Source organism: the organism of the source record quoted next, unplaced genomic scaffold (genome assembly GCF_019419815.1).
Source record: "Pyrus x bretschneideri cultivar Hongxiangsu unplaced genomic scaffold, Pyrus_bretschneideri_v1 Contig48, whole genome shotgun sequence".
NCBI lineage: Eukaryota > Viridiplantae > Streptophyta > Magnoliopsida > Rosales > Rosaceae > Pyrus > Pyrus x bretschneideri.
The window spans coordinates 657,683-677,470 of NW_025999785.1; the positions used below are offsets into that span (position 1 = coordinate 657,683).

Sequence of the window (19,788 nt, forward strand, 5' to 3'; positions counted from 1 at the left end):
TTTTAAAATGCACTTAGAGTTTTCATTCAAAAATCGATGTGCTTCTAATAAAAGCGTTTTAAGTGAAAATACTTTTTAAAGAAGCATATAAGAACCAACTGATCCCGGCTGGTCAAACCCTCAAGTCTTGGTAAAAGGTTTAGTTGGCATGATCTAGTTTTCAGCAAGTCAAACTTGATTATACTTATGATTGCGTTTGGGTTCGATTTCTAATGTTGATGAATCACACGATGGTGATCAATTGCTTAAATGTCTCTATAAATCTTCCTGACTCCAAAAAAAGAAGATTGTTGCGATTTCGTTGTCTTTTTTTTATTTTTTTTATCAGAAAAAAGTTATATATATATGATTGAGAGACACCGCAACAAATGTACCGCTGCCCCTTTCGGTCTTCGTACGCTCTTCCACTATAACTTTTGTTTTTTTGTTGTATTTTTTTGGGCTAACACGTAGGTTTTCCATACTTGTTTTGGATTGGAAAACGTAAATGCTTTATGTTTTTGTAGATACTTAAGCATTATGTTTGTTTTTCTTTTGCCATGAGTCATTAATGACTGCAAATATCAATTGAAACTTTGTTATTGGATCAAGAAATCATGTAGTAGTGTACGTGTTTACATCAAGTTGGTCTCTCCTCTTGTCATAAATATTACTTTAAAACTTTGAAAATAAAATTTAGAAGAGAGAATACAAAATGGTCGCTAAAATTTTTTAGTGATGACCTTCAAAAGATTTTTCGTCGTTAAAAAGGTTGTTTATATTTTAATGACTGTTTTTGGATAATTGTTTCATCACTAAATGTTTATTTTATTTGGGAGAAAAACGTGAAAGAGAAAATGGTATCAACTGATATGGTTACTTGATTGTAAAACACCAAAATAAAACAGTAAAATTATTTTGTATTTAATTTACTATATTGACCATAACTTTTATTTTGCTTATTTTCCTTTAATTTTGTTAACAGAATTATTTAGATTTTTAATCTTTTTGATCTACAAAAAGAATTTTATTAATAAGTACAGCCTTTATATGAGTTGGACGTAAATATATACGTCATTGCTGACGATAACACCTACCAACTGGCACTGTATTGACAGCTGACATGTCAAAAAGGCCACCCTAACACAGTAACACTGGCCGGCCGGACCAACCAGGCTGTACGGGCGTACGGCCATACTCACAAACTAAGGAGTAACTGCCTAGGTTAGAAAATTTTCAGTATATCTAACACACATATCGGTACACCACTTTTTATAATATGTAAAGAAAGTATATTATTCAATGTCCTTTCATACGATGAACGGATACGATTTACGGATTCCCCAAATCCTCACAAAAAGGATACAAGAATCGGGATTCCAAAGGGACGGCCTGAACACAACGGGCGGGGCCTAGCCTATCATTCTTCGGAAGAACTTTGTCATGTCTTTTGACAAAGATAATATTCTAATCAATATAGGAGAATAGAGATTCAAACTTGAGAGCAAAGCTTTCGACATGCTACATTAGACTAGCTTAGCCCATGTCTGCATCTAAAAGTTGAGAGTATGCAATTCATAACGAACTTTTCAAAACAATGCTCTCTCTCCCTCTCTCTCTCTCTCCACTTGCATTATCTACATAACTTCGAATGCAATCGTGCTTAGGAAGTACAGAAACCAAAAGGAAGAGAACAGCTTAGGCATTAAGCAGTAATGAAATGACCTAACTTATATAATTCAATTCAGCCCTCTTTCTGCGGAAGAGTTTCAAACGCAGAGACGGTGTTCTCGAACTTGACCCGATGCAGAGGGGCACCGCTTTGCTTGATAGCGCAAGCCGTCTTGTCTTCGAGCGGGCAGCGCGCCTTTAGCATGCTGAACACATGATTGTTTAGCCTCCTTGCTTTCTTCATTACTTCTAACAGACCATCCCATCCCTTCACCACATATAACCAAACAACCAAGTTAAAACTTAAAACCAATACCATGTTTGCATGCAAAAAGACATCATTGATCAGAGGACGACTCGAGAACGGAGAGTTTATGCGAAATTCGTAAACATTAGAAACAACAAATGGAATATGGGAACGGTAGACCACAAACATTAGTAACTAATTAATTTATAGACTAGTGGAAGCGGATAAAAGGATGCGTAACTTCTGTACCTGGACAAAATGAGGACTCTTGTGGGCTTGGCTGATCGATGCAGACTCCACTTCGGCAACGTTGAGGACCTGGTATGAAAAATCCAAGAGCTCAAAATGTAGCTGTTGCCCAAGCAAGTATATTATGGTGCAACCACCCCAAGCTATGGAATCACCCAGCACTTCATGACTGCTTGGTGTTACTCGAACAGACTCCTCTAGGTACCACTACAATTTAAGAAGTACGATATGTTAGCAGTTAGCAGCAATAAAAGATGAGAAATATTCCGATTTCTAGCACAACTAAACCAGTTACACCAGATCTTACAATTTGAAGACCGCTGTATATACGATAGAAATCCTTTGACGTTGTGATGTCGATGAACCCAGTTTTTGGAACAGCACTCCATTTGCTACAATATTTGTCCAGAGCCGCACTTGTAAATGCTAGGGCGTATTCCAACACACTTCCAGTATTCATGTTAGCCTTGTACAACAGATCTGCAATGAAAGTAGACATCTGAAACCATCAACGCGGAACAGAAATAAAACAGGAACCAAAATAGGATTACTGGTTTCTGCATTTTATTTCAATTAAAGCATGTGAATCTAAAAATCTCCAAAGAAAGTTTACAAGAACTACATAATTATATGGTATAAGCAGGAACTTTTTAGGAGTAACATGCAACTGCACACCTGCAGCTTCTGCCTGTTTTGATAAGGTATGGAAGGAAGTCGGATTTCGGCACCCAGGATTTGACACAATTACAGAAGTAGCTGATTTGAAGAGGTTGACAATAGGGCTTTCTCCGCCATCTTGAGAATGCAGTATTTGTCCATCTGCGCCAGGAAGCAAGCCCAACCAAGGGGCTGTTTGCATGAAATGTGTCGTATCTGTTTCTCTCTGTCAAGCAGTTGAGATCGTAAAAGTATGGATCAACCAGCCATCAAAATTAATTTCAATTAAAATAGCAATCAATGTGATGTGCAAAAATCAGGATACGCCTGCCTAATATCACATAGCAATGGCAAAACTAATGCTATCATTGAAGTATTCAAAACACTAACCAACACGATATCAAGAAGCCCCAACCAATATAACACACTTCCAATCTCCTTTATCCCTCGAAGAACTTCGCTTTTGAGCTGTGATTTGGTTCCCCAACTAAGTTGTTCTTTAACAAGCCTCATACAACCTGGGTTTAAAGAGTTACAAAGGAAAATCAGAATATACCGCAAGCACTGCGACAAAATTACGTGTGGTGGGGGTTGCTTTATTTGCAGATGCACTACTTATTGCTTCAATATTCCACGGAAAAACTTAATATAAAAGGACCAAAAGAGCACAGCTGTATCCAAAAAAGGTTCAAACATTAACTTTTATTCATGAGTCATGACCCAGTCAATTCATTTTTTTGTTTTTCTAATTAGCAAAGAACGCATACAAAACATAGCACTATGCACCTGTCACGCCTCCATCAAACGGAAGCAATCCAATAGACTTCGGCAAAGCTTCTTGTAGCCCTGTTATCATTGGTTCCACCGCAGCTATCTGAAAGAAGCGCACATGACCGTGAAAATCAACATGGCGTTAATGTTATCAAAAGCTAACATGCATTAAACAAAGAAAATTTCTAACATGATGGAAATAATTAAACAGAGAAACATGTGCAACTTCAAATAACCATGTATATTTACATTTGAATCTTGTCTATGAGCTACGGACTTCTGCATAGCATGACATACCTTGTTTGATACATGATCTAGAAGTGCTCGAATTAGCCAAGGCAATGATCTAGACCCTAGAAGCCTAACAATTGAAAACATGTGGGGCATCCCAAAAAATCCACTGTGCAAGCGTGCAAAACTCTGATGAGCTGCATTTAAGTCCTGCCATGACACATTCAATACAGTAAAATATACTCAACCAAAAGGTTTGCACTTACAATGACAAATGAGGAATTAGGCTTGGCAAAGAAGATTTCTTACTTTAGTACCACAATAGAAATTAGGTTTGGCAGAGGGAACCGATGGCTTTTGAATAGGTACAAGAGGCACCTTTGATGATCGGGTGAAACGCTGGGTAGTATTGCAAAGGATGAAGTTTGGCAAGAAATCATTTTGCATCTCTGACCAAATCTAGAATAAAACAAAATGAATAAGTGAATATAGAAAATAAAAGATTCACAGTTCCGAAGCAGCTTAGAAACAATGACAGAGAAAAAATTGCCAAACCTGGGAAGCAAGTCTACTACAGTATGACACAAGTGATATGTTTTCTTGCATCTCATTCAACATGATACTGAACGAGTCTATTGAGAGATCCCTGGATAGCAACCCATGGGCATGTTTTAAGATATCCAACAGATTTTCTAATTCCTATCAACCAAAAAGTTATATTTGTTAACAATGGGATTGCTTACACTATCCAGGAGACAAAAGTAAAACTGTGAAACTACTTACCACAATAGCGCATAGATCCTGAGACTCAAAACGGTCAAATAGAAACTCAATATTATCTCTGAAAACTTTGTTCATCCGGTCAGCAATCAAACTTCTCAAATCAATCATCCTCCCAAGCAACTGTAGGCAATGAAATTTTCACTCTTAAGTAGAGGAAAGAGATACTTATTTAACTCGTGTATTTGAAAAACATAAATATAACCAGTTATAATAGGAAAACTAATGAAAATCACATATCAAAGTTAGAAATTACCTTCACTCTCGTCATCTTCAGTAGGGCAGTGAACCTCATAGGCTCAACAGAATATTTTTCTCCATTGTCCAATGCGAAGAGGAATGAAGTATCAAGTAGCTCACTGCAAGATAAGACAACTAACACATGAAAATGGTTACTCTATTGGTGGTATTGATAAGCCAAAGGAGGTTGACATACCTTGCTGCCCAGCTCTTGTAATAAGTGAAAATACTATCACAAAGCTTTGAAACAAATATATCGAAACAATGGTCCACCTGAGAGGGAAATGAAAATAATTAATCAACTACGGTGCAAGGAGATAAACAACAATCTATTCTCATGCATACAGTTGTATGAGACCCATAAATGTACCATTTCAAATACAAAATACTATTAAAATATTCTTTTCAAAGCAAGATACAAATTCAGCATGCAAATTTTCTGTCCTACAGAAGCCACAAGGACACTACTAGAATTAAGTATTAGTTCAATGCAACAAGCACCTAAGGCAAACATGAATATAATTGTGCTGGCTAATATCTTTTATAAGTAAACAAAATTCAGGTACCTCAGCCTCAATTTCATCATAGAGGAACCGTTGCTTGAGCAAAACCAGTGCTTGCTGAGCTGAATCATTATAGATGTCAAATGGCATCAACACACTTTCTAGGATGCCCGCATTCTGCGACTCCAGCACGTAATCCACCAACATCCAGGGTAGAGAACACTCAATGGGAAACTGATCAATAAGAAAAAACACGTTTCATAAAATTTAAGAACGAACAAAGCTAAGAAAATATGGGCTGAACTATCCGAGGGTACAATACAACTTCAGAAAATCTTTTTCAGCTGAAACACTTTCAACTTTATAAACATACAAGAAAAAAGCGTGGGAATAAATAAACTATTGAATGCATTGTTATACAAGTTCAACATGCTAGTATAATTCATTTATTGTCAAACATGCTAGTGCAATTCAAATGAGATCTAGTTATTATGTGGAATAGTGTGCTACCTGAATAACACGAGAAGATTCCAAATAAAATTCTCTAAACCACAAGAAACCAAGATCCGTCAAAGTTGCCACAGTCACTGCAACGGAATCAAAAGGACAAAGCTGAATTCTATAGAAGTGGTAAAAATTCTAGTTTAAGAAAGGAGCAAATCAATATGTTATCAGTTTCAGATAAAATGACAAGCTCTGATTGTAAGCCATAAGACTTAGCAGCGTTATGACTAAGGCATGTAAGACGAAAGGAGAGTTGGAAGGAATACCTGAGTAGTCCAATATATGCAGGAAGAATCTGAGCTTGTAAAAGAATGTTTCCAACTGCTTTAGATCATTAACGGGAATCTCAGACCCACTATTCCCAAAGAGTCCTCCAGGCTTCCTAAGATTACCACCAGACACTGCCTCATATATCAGGAACTGCAAGCAGTGAGCCTGAAAAAAGAAACTGAATTGATCAATGAGCTCAATCTTAGGGCGAGAGAATTATATGATAATGTACAAAAAAATATATTACTTGGCAGTTTACCAAAATTTGCAAACTTAAGCACAACTTGAAACTTGATTCAAGCTCTACTTCTTTAATAGCTTACAATTGAGCATCTATGTATTGGGTGAAAAGAGGAACGTGCAAGACATATAAGACCCATGCAAAATAGATTAAGTTATATACATGCTTAAAACTTGACGGTGCTAATAAATTACTATTAAAAGCTCCCTTAACTTATTCATTATAAATGTGGGTCTTTGCAGATCCAGATTACAAGGGAAGTACTAATTGGATCAACATAGAAGTTTCTGATTAATTTTGTTTCCCAGTGAACAAATGGAAGGAAAAAACCAAAATACAAAGAGCAATATCAAGTAAGGAAAATTTCCCAATTAACTGATAATAAAAAAAAATCTCAAATTTCACGAAAGAAGTAGGATGATGTAGGAAACCTGAGCAGCTGTTGGTGCAACCGGCCTAGGATAAAAAAAGTTTCCTTTGCTTTCATCACCCCCTTGTTGTAGGGATCCAGACTCAGACTTGCTAGTATTTGCCATCCAGTCTGCTGAAAGAGTCCGCATATCAGAAAGGATCCTGAATTGAATGAAACTTATAAGCAAAATGAAAAAGATGCACCAAAAATTTATATTACATTAATAAGGTATTTCAATTTTCGTTATGGTAAACTGACAGATGCTATAAAAGAGAAAGAAAACAATACAAAAGCAATGGACCAGTCCACTAAGAACTCTTTTTCTAGTAAGACCCAAGAAAAAATCATATTAAACAAACTTAAAGTCCCACCTAGATAGGTCCTTCTTCTTTCGGAAGGTAGTCCTCAACATAGTGGCCAATGTATTCTGAACAAAATCCTGGACCTCTGCATGAATTGTCTCCCATAAAGCATCAGCTACCAAAGTGTCGTTGCACTGCATCAGTGATCCAATGCTCTTTATGTAACCAACAAGTTCAACCAGTGCTTTCCTTTCCTCCGCACTATAGTTATATCGTACCACCTATGAGAGATTTCACAATAGTTGCGATCCACAATTAGGCAGACAAGAACTGAATCGATAAACTTAAGACATGCACATATAAGTTAGATATGTATGTTAACATTAGCCTTTTAGGTCATTAACGTTTCTTCCATGTATAACCTAAACGGCAATTTCAAAATTGAGTAAACAGAACCAAGCATTAAATTATTATGTGCATGGAGATCCAGGCTCCAACCCAATTTTCAAAGCCTACCTCAAGCTAAATGGGACCTCGAAAAAAGATTTACATCATCGACCACATTCTTTAGTAATGTGTTGTTACCATAGGATGGACTACCAATCCTCGATTCATTATTTACGTGCTATGCCTTTTTTTTCCACAGGTTTTAAATTTCTTAATCACACTAGCATCTTGTACCGAAATCTTAAAAATATTTACAAATTATTGAGTCTGGGATCAACAGATGCAATTACAACATTTCAGATATGGGATACAATACCTTTTCATAGTCAGAAAATGATGCTAAAGCCTCTTGTGTTTCAGAAGGAACTATATCCTTGCAGGGACGAGAAAACTTCCATGCACATTGTTCCCAAATGCGTGCAGTCCATCTACTCAACAGCTGAAAACCTTCAACAACCATATCATATATGTTTCCCTTCACTTCTTTGCACCAATCAATATCAGGATTGTCTGTTGCCTTCAACAACAATAACTACATAAAGCAGAAGGAGCAACTTCAGAAAATTACATAAGAGGGCCGAAAAGAATTCATATTCATAATACAGGTTTACTTTTATTTTGTGGAGATGAAGGACTGAGGAGTAGAAGGAAGAGACCTGATTCATGGAGGAAGAAAAACGAATTACAAAGTCATCATGCTCCGCACGGATGGATCCAATGTGATTGATGATTAGATAATGTCTCTGATAAGTATAACATGTCAAGGCCTCACTGAATAGATGCAACAACAACGAGATTTTGTGCAAATCTCAAAGACACTAAACAAGACAAAACTATTAAGTTGCAGTCAGATTCGGTAACTAAGCAAATACCCATGTGACCAATAAAAGATAATCAGAGTACTAGGAGACTTCTATAACAATGTAAGAGTTGAGTCAGCAGTCTAATGTTCCATCTAGCTGTGGCAAAAAACACAAGCTTTAGAAAAGTGGATTCACTTGCATTAATGAAAATAATTTTTCTTATACAACTGAGTGATGCTAAATTCCCAATATAAAAACACAATTTTACTTTCAATAAATAATGAAAAAAAAAATCAAAGGATATTCTTGTGCCTCACGGGATGGAAGCTCATGAGGTGAGGGAAGACTAAGAAGACGAGTTTGGGTGGAAAACTTCTGGAAGTATATTGACAATTCTTTCATGATTGCAACAGGAGAAAGATGAAGATCTGGAAATGCAGGAATTACTGGATCATTCTGGAAGACAAATAACAAAGAAACAAATAGAAGCCTTTAGGTGAGAGTGCAGATAACTTTTTAATTTCGGAACTTTGAAAATCATTACAACTATATATTACCTTAAATATATTGATCAGTCTGTTGATTTTCACTCTCTTGTACAAAGACTCGCTATCCTTTTCCGATGATGTTGCTAAAACAACAAGAATTGGCAAAACACGTAGAAGAATATGCCGCTCTGGGAACAAAAGTGCAAAATCCAGCTCTAATGACTCAACAGCAAAGACTATGAGAACTTGAAGGATGTCTTCTACACTATATTGTGTCAAGGAACTCATAGCACACTGTATCACCAATTGCAAATGTAACAATTTGACAATAACAAGAAAAGGCAGATCACTATAATTTTTGGACAAGGTGAATAAAATCAGTAGCTCCAATTAAGTGAAAAGAGTAGAGTTGAAAGTATCAAAATAAGTCGTCATTTCTTCTACTCATTTCATATAGAATTGTAATGTCTGACAAAATGCGTCCAATGACTCCGGTACACAGGATACTTGTTCACGCGGAACATCTCCACATGCAAATTCAATAAGATAGCCCACCTTGTGCTAAGGAAAATCTGCAGCAACATATACAGTGATATTACGCATCCATCTAAATCTGCATATCATGAAGCTAGTGAAGGAGACCACAGTCACACCTGTAAGTCATCTAGCTCCTCTCTCATCGTATCAGTATCATGCCACTGTACACTTACTTGTGTGAATGTCCTGAAAAACTCACAGTAAGCCAAATAAGAGAACTAATCATGGATTACATGCCATGTCAAAGGTACAGTAAAAAAAGATATAGAATGGTAATAATTGTCTTACCTTTTATACCAAGAGAAATCATTCGGTATGCTTGCTTTGGCATTTTTGAGATGATCAAGTTGCACCAGAGTGTCAAGTAACTTCAACATGGACCTAGACCATGAACAAATTAGTGGGACCCATATTGACACACATCAAAACTAAAGAAAGAAAATGTTTCGGAAATGTTATTGCATACCAGAGATGAGTTACTGTGGGGCCATTAATGCGTCGCTCAGGCCTAGAAAACCGTTGCATATCTGCAGCTAGCTGTACAAAAACATCCATGCCACAGTGAAATTTCAAATCAAGGATAACAAACAAAGTGTGTAAATTGAGGTTTGAAAAAGCTAATACCTTTGCGGCAGCTGATGCTTGCCATCGTTGTATTTCACGCAAACGGCTCATTTCCAAGTCCAAAACTTGATATGTTTCTAGATACAAGTCAGCTTGACTTTGTTTCATATTATCAGGAAGCTGCCACAAAAGATACATACACACACGTTAGAGACAAGTCAGCTCAAACATTTATAAAGATTTTCCGAAACAATGCTAGCTTGTATCAGTGACGACTTGAAGGAAGAGCTTAACCTGAGGAAGTGCTTTGACACAACTGCGATATGTATAAAGCACTGATCCCATCTCCTTTCCCTCTTGAATAAGAGCATTCTGCATAAGTTGCAATTTTTATCGAAAACACAATCAAAGACAACATTCAGATGCATCCGAAAATGAGTACAAAAATGCTTCTTTGTGTCTACATTTACACCGAAAATCGATTCAAAGACAAAAATAGCAACAAATAAGTATGTACCAGCTGATTGAGAGCTTTTGTGTCTTCTGTCAACGATAGGCGATAAGCGGAAACATCGCTATACTCTACAAAATGTAAATAACAACAATTAAACTTCAAGACAGTTGCTTTAATTGGAAAAAAAAAGTTAAATATAGTTCATAATATCAACCACTTCACTCAAGACTTCCAAATCAACACCAAAAACAATTCCAATTCCAACAAAAGAAACGAAAAACGCACCGATGGGACTATCCGTTGCGCCGCTATCAGTCGAAACCCAAATTCCCGGTCCTTGAACCTCTGCTTGTTCATCCTACATTCAACCAAAATTAAATAAAATTATAAATAAAAAAAATCAGAATAAACACAATTAAATCAAATTAATGTGAATTCAACCAAAATTAAAGCCATTTTTCGGACCTCGAGTGAGAAGGTGGATAGAGCGGCAATAGCTTCTTCAACAGGAACAGCCATGGCTGAAGTCTCTCCTACAGTAAGATCTGAGTAAAAACTGAAGCTTTCAGGGTAGAAGCTTTAGATTAGAAAGGAAAGCAGCATCGTCGCATTCTGCTTTGAGTTTAAGCAGCTTTTTTGGCCAGCGCTTTTGACTGACGGAGTTTGCGGGTGAGTGCTTTTTTTTTTTTTTAGGTGGGAAGGAAGGAGATCGCGAGCGAGCCGTTTCCGCTGTGTGTGGGTCTGAAGGCGGTTGTTATCAGTGCCTGACTAAACGACTGAGCGGAGTGGGTACACACAACTCCATTAGGACAAATATGTCCTTAACTGCAAAAGGACTAATTAGCAATTTTGGAGTACTTTCGAAAAAGAAAGACATCCTTGGGATCAATTCATGAATAAGGATAAATATAACGGAATTGGATCCGCTCTGGACCTTAGTGTCCGGAGCCTAAAGATAAATTCATCTGGGCTGCTGATTGGTGTGTAAAAGAAATCAGAGCAGTTGGTTTTGTGTGGTGGGCTAGGAAAATGAGTTAATGAGAACCATTGGATTGAATTTGTGCAGTCCAGATGAATTGATCCCTAGGCTTCGGACACTAAGGTCCGGAGCGGATCCAATTCCAAATATAACGTCGTGTTTACCCTTCTACATGACTAAAATACGAGAGTAAAATGTAGAGAAAATTGTACAAAATGGTTCCTCAATTTAAACTTAATTGGAGCAATGGTCTTTCAACTAAAAATTTAAGATTATTGGTCTCTTAACTCCTTGAAAAGTGCAGTTATGATCATTTTGTCAACTGTTAGAATTCCGTCAAATGAGTCATGTTTGAATCACCATTCTTATTAAATAAACTTAACCCATTTTCATGAAAAATAAAGTTATAGAATAATTTTTCGTTAAAGCAAACTTAGACCAAACTCTTTTCATTAAAAGACTCTTTTATTAACTTAATTTTTCATCAAAAAATGATTTCCACACTCCGGTTCTAACACAAGTTCCTTTACTCCGGGGACGGGTCCCGGCCGGCTCATTAAATAACATAATGGCTGCATTAGATTGTGTTCTCTCTTTGAAGTTACATTTTCATTGGCTTGCTTTAAGATCAAGCATCAATCATATGTCTTATGCACCAAGACAACTGAATTTGACTGCCTTTTAAGCTAACAGTCAATGAGTACAGAAAATAATTACTACCATTACTGAAATAGGGAAACCCCAAGCTAACAAGGCTTCCTGCTTATTGAGAGTCGGAAATGGAATATCTGTCGTACGTAGTTGTACCCTTGTTGTCTTACGTACTCTTACTTTATAAAGAGATTGTTTCCACAACTCTAACTCGTAACTTTTCTGTCGCAAAACAGCAACTTTTCCGTTGCACCAAGGCTCGCTGTCAATTACTTACACTGCTAAGTGGGCAAAATTTAGGTTTAATTACACAGCAAGGGAGAACTGTAACAAATTCTAACCCTTGTATTGCAACTACCTTTGACAGTACAATCAGGTCGTCCGCTTAGCAGAAATCACCCGGTCCAATGTCTCGAATGGGACTGTGATTCCAGTCGTCACCATGTCTGCAACAATTGCAACGGCTGCATCTAGCTCCCCGAGGTCAAGACACAGTGAGATGATTTCATCGTAAAGGGGACTGCAACGGAAGAGAAGAAAAAATGATGTAAACAAGACCTCCAAAATGTAGAATCAAATCTCTCTGGCAAGCGATAATTTGTGTGGATGAACGTGTTTTAGATCATGAACGTGAACACCTACATCATCTCCAGTTTCTGTTTTGTTTTCAGTTTTCTCATACTCAACTTTCTAAGCATGGTCTCACCTGCCGAATACATAACCAAGACTATGCGTAGTCTGTAAGATCTTCAAGAAAGCTGACGGCAGAGGAGCCCTTCCTGGTTACTGCCGCACGCAAAATCACGGCACAATCCGCAATTGTGGGTACTTCTCATCATCATCATCATCATCCTCATCATCATCATCATCATCTTCGTCGTCGTCATCATCAGCTTCAGCTTCGTCATTTTCCACATCTTATGCAACATCAACGGTGACACTATCCGAAACATCTTCAGCCTTTTCTTGATCAGTACCGAAGCCTACTCCCATGAAACGACGCTTCCAGAACTCTGTATTTCCTTTTTCTAGCTTGACACATGAGAGCAGTTCATCAAGCTCTTCAGCAACCTGTAAGACGAAACACATTCAGATTTGATCAGTATAGAGTGAAGTTCCAAGTGCAGCCAAAATGGGGAAGCATTGCTTGCAGAGCTATGCAACCCCCCCGACATAAGGAGCAGGTGTCCTTGCTTTTTGGACACGCTGGTAGAGAACATTTCTGGTTGGCAAATCCAAAATAATTGGGGACACCAAAATTATTAGGGTAATATATTTATATATGTTTTCATTAGAGTATAAATTTACAAAATTTGGTTCAATGGCAAAGAAATTTAACTAGAACTGATGGTTTTGTTGTTTGAAATTAATTTAGCTAGTAATTATGTGGGTTGTTATTTTTAAATATTTGGTGCTTATTTACTTTTCAATTTTTACAAATTTCTTTTCATAAGAGTATAAATATATAAATTTTGGCTAAATGATCAAGAAATTTAATTAGAATCATTGGGTTTTTATGTTTAAAATTAACGAGAGGTCTTAAATTCGAAATTCTAAGTGCATGTTTATTCTTTTCAATTTTTACGAATTTTTGTTTGGTTGTTAATTTATTTCTAATTAGTAGCTAGTTGTTATGTGAGTTGTTATTTTTAAACATTTGTTCCAATTCAAGTATAATCTTCAACGAAAAGTAATGCATTGACCAAATTTTCAGACCAAATTTGCAAATTATATAACGTGTCATCAAAAAGTTTAATTTAGTACCCATTTATTACATATATATATCAATTAAACACTCAAAAACATCATTATTTTTTTAGTCCCGTATTGACAAGATTAGTAAATAAGAAAAAACACCTCACAATTTACACAAAAACACTTTAAAAGTTCAGATGGAAAATAAAACTCATATTTATCTACTTGTAAACCAGGAGTTTTTTTGTTTCCTTCTCACAATACAAAATAAATTAGTTTTTCTGTGTTTCTGAATTATCTAGTTTGAAGTGTTTTTATAAGTATAATTTTATCGATGTCTTATATGTGAAAACAAATATTTTTCTTATATAAAATGAGGGCACATTTTTTTTGCATCGCCTCGTACCTCAAAAATCTCTAGACTGGCCTGAAGCCCACCCTCTGCAATGCACCTGATTAATGGACAAATACTACAACAATTAACACCACCTGTGTTAACTTGATATACATGCACCAAGAATTTAAGCTTTGGGAGTCCGGTATGAGTCAAGCTTGGTTCTGTTATACAAAAAAGGGACCATATTCATCTATATTATTTATCTGTGTTCCCTTCTAAAGTGCAAAATTCAAATTAACACTTGCGCATAATAACCGTTGTAACTATTACCACATATGGAGCCACCCACCGGGCCATGCAATCTATCTCATGTCCAGTTCAGCTTGTGTGTGGGCATATACTAATAATAGTTAAGCAATGACTTAAATTTGTCCAACAAAATTAGAAAAACACATGCATATGTAATATATACATACATACACACATACATACATATATATTTTTTCAGGTCAGATGGTGGAGTCCAAGGCCATTATGGTACTGAGGTTCATGGGGCTCGTATAGTCAGTGGAGCCCGTCGTGATCATCTCTGCATAAATTCTATTAGCCTTTTTCAGATGGATGGAAGGCATCCCAAAACGCAAGCAGGTTTCTATTTGGGGTCAAATTGGACAGAAATGTGCAGAGACCTTGTCCATTGTAGGGTCCTTGCCCACAACATGCTACCTTCGATGTGGTAAACCCTGCAGTGAATGCACAACCACGCGTTAGAAAATGAGTGAACAATGTGTTTAATGTGTTTCAAATTTGGGATTTTGTAAGAATAAATAGATGCACGTGTTATAACATGAGTGAATCAATAACAATTTCGAATGTAATTTGTTTTTAGCTAGAAGTGCTTTATAGAAACATGTTGACATTTTTGTTAAAATCCTAATGTTGCTTGAAAAAGAACTTGAAGGAGTTTCCTTAAGAAGCATCATGCTTCACGAAGTACATAAAAAAAGCTGGTATAAAAAAAAGCTGAGAGCTATTTTTTGTGTTTGGTAAACATTCAGTTTCAACTTTTTTTCACGGTTTTGGATGAAAAAAAGCTAAAAACAAGAAGTTGCAAAACCCAGCTTTGAAAAACCGGTTTTTTTTCACATCTGTTTTACATAAAAGTTTACCAAACACTATAATACTGCTTTTTTTTTTTTTCAAAAACACTTTTACAAAAAAGTTTACCAAACACTCTACTGCTTTATTTCACAGCTGCTTATTCTCACAGCACAGCAGAAACAACTTTTTTTCAAAGCACAGTAATACCAAACCAGCCCTACGTGTGTTTCTTTCTTCCATAAGCACTTTCAACTTTTGCAATCGGAAGAATTTTTTGGTTATCAAAAAACACTTTTAGTCATTTCAAAAGTAGTCAACATATCATCTTTTAAAGACAAAAACCAATTAAATTCATGAATTATTACCAAATGCTTGGGGGTTGCTGATGAAAACTGCATGCATTTGCCTTGTGTTGGTCAGGATCGACCAATAGAAAATGAGCATGCTTATTCTTGACCTAATCGGTTTTATTAAGTAATAATTCAATCACTAACTAGCTGAAGAGGCTGCAACCATTGATACGCTTGATTATGTGATTTGACCAGGATCGATATATATTGCAGTGTAAACTGTAAACTGAGAATTCATATGAAGCAAACTATATAGGGCATGCGCAATACGTGCATGGAGTTAATTTTGTCAGCTAGGCTTTTATTAACCCTGAGCAACTTCGTAGTGGTTAGTTTTAAGTGGGAGGTACGTCTGAGGAGAGGAAAGAAGTCTCTTTTCAAACCAGTTATCACTTAATGAGGGTGGGATTCAGAGTCAACCCACTTAAAAGAGTTTAGAGAGGCAACATCATCATCAATATCGAAGTCCGTCTTCCATGCCTTGACTTCGAAGAAAATGAGAAGAGTACTCGGGCGATCAATATTGTTCTCTCCACCTAGCTAGAAGAGAAATGTAGGCACAAACATTAGAAAACATACTCTAGTCTTTAGTTTGCCTCTTCTTCATATCTTTAATATCTCTTAATTGATGGTTCGTTTGAAACTACTTATTTATAAAGAAGTTATGCTTAGAAGAATTGAAGTGATTTTTTGAACCTAGAAGCATTTTAATTTTTTTTCTACTAAATATGTTCAGAATCTATTTTACTAATTTAAAATAACTTTTAGTTATTTTAAAAACAATTCCAAACAGATCCTAAAACAAAAAACTTATTCACAAACATCATTATTTTGTTGTAAAACTATTGAAAATTAATCAGGGGAATGTTAATTGGACGGATATTTGATTGTATTAGGTAGGATATAATAAAGGATTTGGATCCTCTTTGGATTCCCTCCTTGGAGATTCCGGAGATCAATGCACAAGAACCGTTCATCAAAAATCGTGCGGTCACAATTAAATATTTTTTACTCAAAACGAGACTGTTTTACTTTTAAAAATATAAAAAATATATTTAATTGTGATCGCACAATATTTGATGAACAGTCATTATGCATTGATCTCCGAGACCCCAAGAAGAGAATTCGAAGAGGATTCAAATCCTATAATAAAGATATGAAATGCTCGAAACGTGGCGCTCCAACAAGAAGTATGTGACATGCATTAAATTGGTTGGCCATGGCAGTGAAGCAAGTGGTCCTAAAAAGCTAGCTAGAGCAACCAGCGCAAATTTCTCGGGAAACTGGAAAGTCTTGCAGCTTGGAAGAGAAAAAGTTTAACCTAGCTTAATTATTCAATGACATACACTTTTGCGTAGTCAAAGTTTGTTACAACAACATTTTTCGTAAAAAAATTATTATTAAGGAGAGAGAGAAAGTTCGAAACTATTACAATAATTTAAAGTATAAAAAAATTTAAACTCGGGATACATGAGTGAAAACTCAACGCACTATAGTATTTATTAGGATATTAGACCACTTACAGAAGAGGAGAAGGGAATACTTCTCCTTTTTCATAATTTAGATTACGCTAATTAGAATGTCACTCGAGTATAACGAAAAAAATATTCTCCACCAACTCTTAAATTACACTCACAAAAACGAACTTTTAAGTGGTATTCTAGAAAGAGAGTAGACAAATCACACCCATGTAACACGAAGAAATGGTCGTGCCCAAAGGTTATGTTCAATAGCTATAATAAACCAAGATCAGCAAATTTTGATCAAGCTAAACCCAATGAACAAAAAGACTGAATGGAAATTAAAGGTGATTGCACATAACTTGGAAAGTTTGACATTGTTACCTTGGGAAAAATCTTTCCCATCAACCATTACAAGAACTACAAAGCAATTGGGAAGCTCCAATCAGTTTTTAATCACTAGACTTCCCAGCACGGACACAAACATCAATGGCAGCTATTACTCGCATTTAACACAGATCATGATCTAGTACATATAAATATAGTTTCAAATGGAAAGACAGATAAACATATGTCTTAGGTCCTGGAATCCAAAGCCAAGATGGTGCTGAGGTTCATGGGGTACATGTACTTTTCATCCCCTTTCAAAATATTCTGAACGATCAGTTTGTTCGCCTTTTCAGATGGATGAAATGCATCCCAGAAAGCGTATTGGTTGCGGTTCGGGCACAAGTTTGAGGCCACCGTGCACAGCCCCAAGCCATTGTAAGGTCCTTGCCCACAGCATGCAATCTTTGACGTAGAAAATCCTACACAATAAAAATTAAAACAAACAATGTTATGTCACCAACACTACAAAAGGGTATAGTAAGCGACAAAATGCTTGGTGGGGTTGAAAATAAGCGTAGATCTGGAGATTTCCGAATATGTAAATCTTTCAAACTAATGCTTAATCCATGATCATGATACTACACCATGGACATAAGATTGATATATGTGTGTGTATAATTTATTTACCAAAAGCTTGAGGGTTGCTGACGAAGTCATTGTGGGTCTGCTGAGTGTTTGCAGCAATGAAGACATCCGAACCGAGTTGGCTGTTGACTGATCTCAGCATCTGAATGAGTTGGGGGTTGTACAGAGACGCAGCTCGTTGCAGCTCCGCTGAGCATTCTCCGTTCCTGCTTCTCATGGCCAATTCGGCCGGCACACAGCCTAGTGGTCCTGTCCCCGTCACCAAAACCCTTCGTGCTCCAAGATCATACATTTTCTGTAAAGTTATGACACCAAGGATGATCAAACAACACATAATAATAAGTCATTAACATGAGACATTGTCGCTTAGCTACCAATTTCATTATCGAACTTAGCATAACTGAGAATTGGTTACCAAGAGAAGTTTTCGGAGCTCGGAAATGAGGTATCTGACATAGTCTGGCAGAGCAAACTGGCGAGATCTTGCGGAGAAAGGCACCAGGTAGTAGTTGTTGACAAAATCGTTGCCGCCGACGGTGAGGAGGACGAGTGCTTGATTTACGAGTTGTTTGGTACGTTGAGGTCCGATTAGGGAAGACAGCCTTTGCTGGTATTGTTGGAAGTATTCAAATTGCCTTGTCATTCTGATTATATTTATCTGAAAATATCACATATGATATAATCCATTGCTAGTTAAAAAATAAAAAAAAATTGTTGGTTGACAACTTTACGAAGATAATTAATTAACTAGCGTGTAGCAATTTGTGCCTGGGCACTAAAGAGCTAATCTTGCATTATCCTTTATTTGGTTTGAAAAAAAACTTACAAACTGAATCCCAGTGTCATTGAGAATTCCAATGCCAGCAGAGGCAAAGTTTGCACCCACTAGTAGCTTTTGCCCTGTGAGCTCTGGACTCAAGTATGGCAATGTAGGTTCTGCGCCAAGTTGCTGGCCTATATATACACACACGCACATATTAGGTCAATTCAGTAAATGCGAATGAGGTGAAAAAACCCCGAAAAATCGGAAAGAAAAAGAGAATGGAAGAAAACCGTAACTGATGAAGTCAGGAATGTTCAAGCCATTGGAGAAACGGCCGGTGGGTCGACCGGTGGGATAGTCAATGCCGTAAGGAGGAGAGTCGGCACGAGCGGTGGTGGCTAAGTAGTTGTTGTTGCCATTGTCGACCAGTGAGTCTCCAAAGACAAAAAAGGCACGAGCCTCAGCCTGATAACTCAACATTCCCAACGCCATGATCATAAGCACACCAAAAATGGCCAATGAGCTAGCCATGGAGTTGGCTTTTGACTTTTGAAAGTAACCCAACAAAGAAAATAGAAAGGAGTTTGACCTAGATCTTTTTTTATGATTGTACAATGATCGCAATGAGTATATGTGGAAGTTTGAATCGATGAGAGGGGGATTATATAGGCGGGGGTATTGGCCGATTGGAGTAAAAACTTAGGCCCACTTGTGCAAAAGCAAAGCTATAGTTGTAGTCTGTGTTTATGGCAATGTCTTGTATGGTTGGCAATGCAAAAGCAAAAGCTGGTTTGAAATTTCAGCTTCCTTTTTTTTTCTTTTTTTTTTTTTTTGTGGATCCAGAAATTTCAGCTTCTTGTAATCAATTGAAGTGGTTATTCGACCAATATTTTAGCTTTTAAACTTACTGCCAAGTCAGAACTCAGAACTCAGAACTCAGAAATGAGAAAAAATTAATGTAATTTTCAGTTGGGTCAGGCTCATTAGACTACGTCCTTGAATTGGGAAGAGACTTGACCACACATGATAAGTCACTATAAGGATATTAAAAACAAATACCGCATTGGTGTATATTACAATGCGTTATTTATTTAGAATATTATTCCATTAGCCAATATAGATAAGTC

The 19,788-nt window shown here is 36.7% G+C and overlaps 2 protein-coding genes and 1 long non-coding RNA gene across 3 annotated transcripts; all 3 read right to left on the reverse strand.

The window, feature by feature from the left end:
• Positions 1–1,477: 1,477 nt before the first annotated feature.
• Positions 1,478–11,127, reverse strand: LOC103968111 (protein PIR). Its single transcript, XM_009381448.2, has 30 exons — positions 10,816–11,127; positions 10,636–10,708; positions 10,414–10,478; positions 10,191–10,268; positions 9,957–10,076; positions 9,799–9,869; positions 9,621–9,713; positions 9,449–9,518; positions 9,303–9,367; positions 8,865–9,060; positions 8,612–8,763; positions 8,161–8,254; positions 7,821–8,036; positions 7,127–7,338; positions 6,775–6,916; positions 6,099–6,267; positions 5,839–5,915; positions 5,392–5,562; positions 5,022–5,098; positions 4,842–4,944; positions 4,589–4,708; positions 4,361–4,504; positions 4,115–4,264; positions 3,872–4,015; positions 3,590–3,677; positions 3,194–3,321; positions 2,822–3,029; positions 2,454–2,626; positions 2,147–2,353; positions 1,478–1,918 (listed from the first exon to the last, which is right to left on the reverse strand). The coding sequence occupies exons 1-30, from the start codon at positions 10,867–10,869 to the stop codon at positions 1,724–1,726; spliced, it is 3,855 nt and encodes a 1,284-aa protein (XP_009379723.2). The 5' UTR covers positions 10,870–11,127; the 3' UTR covers positions 1,478–1,723.
• Positions 11,128–11,919: 792 nt separating this feature from the next.
• On the reverse strand, positions 11,920–13,175 carry LOC125469970. The gene is made up of 2 exons (XR_007252295.1): positions 12,687–13,175; positions 11,920–12,500 (listed from the first exon to the last, which is right to left on the reverse strand). It is a non-coding gene; the product is annotated as an uncharacterized LOC125469970 (long non-coding RNA).
• A 4,079-nt stretch (positions 13,176–17,254) lies between these two features.
• Positions 17,255–19,307, reverse strand: LOC103968112 (GDSL esterase/lipase At5g33370). Its single transcript, XM_009381449.2, has 5 exons — positions 18,958–19,307; positions 18,725–18,852; positions 18,314–18,556; positions 17,941–18,193; positions 17,255–17,732 (listed from the first exon to the last, which is right to left on the reverse strand). The coding sequence occupies exons 1-5, from the start codon at positions 19,190–19,192 to the stop codon at positions 17,500–17,502; spliced, it is 1,092 nt and encodes a 363-aa protein (XP_009379724.2). The 5' UTR covers positions 19,193–19,307; the 3' UTR covers positions 17,255–17,499.
• Positions 19,308–19,788: the final 481 nt, after the last annotated feature.

What these genes read in the sequence shown, in the direction of transcription:
- LOC103968111 (XM_009381448.2), bottom strand. Translation starts at nt 10,869, where the DNA reads ATGGCTGTTCCTGTTGAAGAAGCTATTGCCGCTCTATCCACCTTCTCA. An exon ending in TATCCACCTTCTCACTCGAG is followed by an intron (nt 10,709 to 10,815) that starts GTCCGAAAAATG and finishes GGTTGAATGTAG; the next exon opens with GATGAACAAGCAGAGGTTCA. An exon ending in CCATCCCGTGAGGCACAAGA is followed by an intron (nt 8,255 to 8,611) that starts ATATCCTTTGAT and finishes GACATGTTATAC; the next exon opens with TTATCAGAGACATTATCTAA.
- LOC103968112 (XM_009381449.2), bottom strand. Translation starts at nt 19,192, where the DNA reads ATGGCTAGCTCATTGGCCATTTTTGGTGTGCTTATGATCATGGCGTTG. An exon ending in GAACATTCCTGACTTCATCA is followed by an intron (nt 18,853 to 18,957) that starts GTTACGGTTTTC and finishes GTGTATATATAG; the next exon opens with GCCAGCAACTTGGCGCAGAA. An exon ending in AGCTCCGAAAACTTCTCTTG is followed by an intron (nt 18,194 to 18,313) that starts GTAACCAATTCT and finishes ATAACTTTACAG; the next exon opens with AAAATGTATGATCTTGGAGC.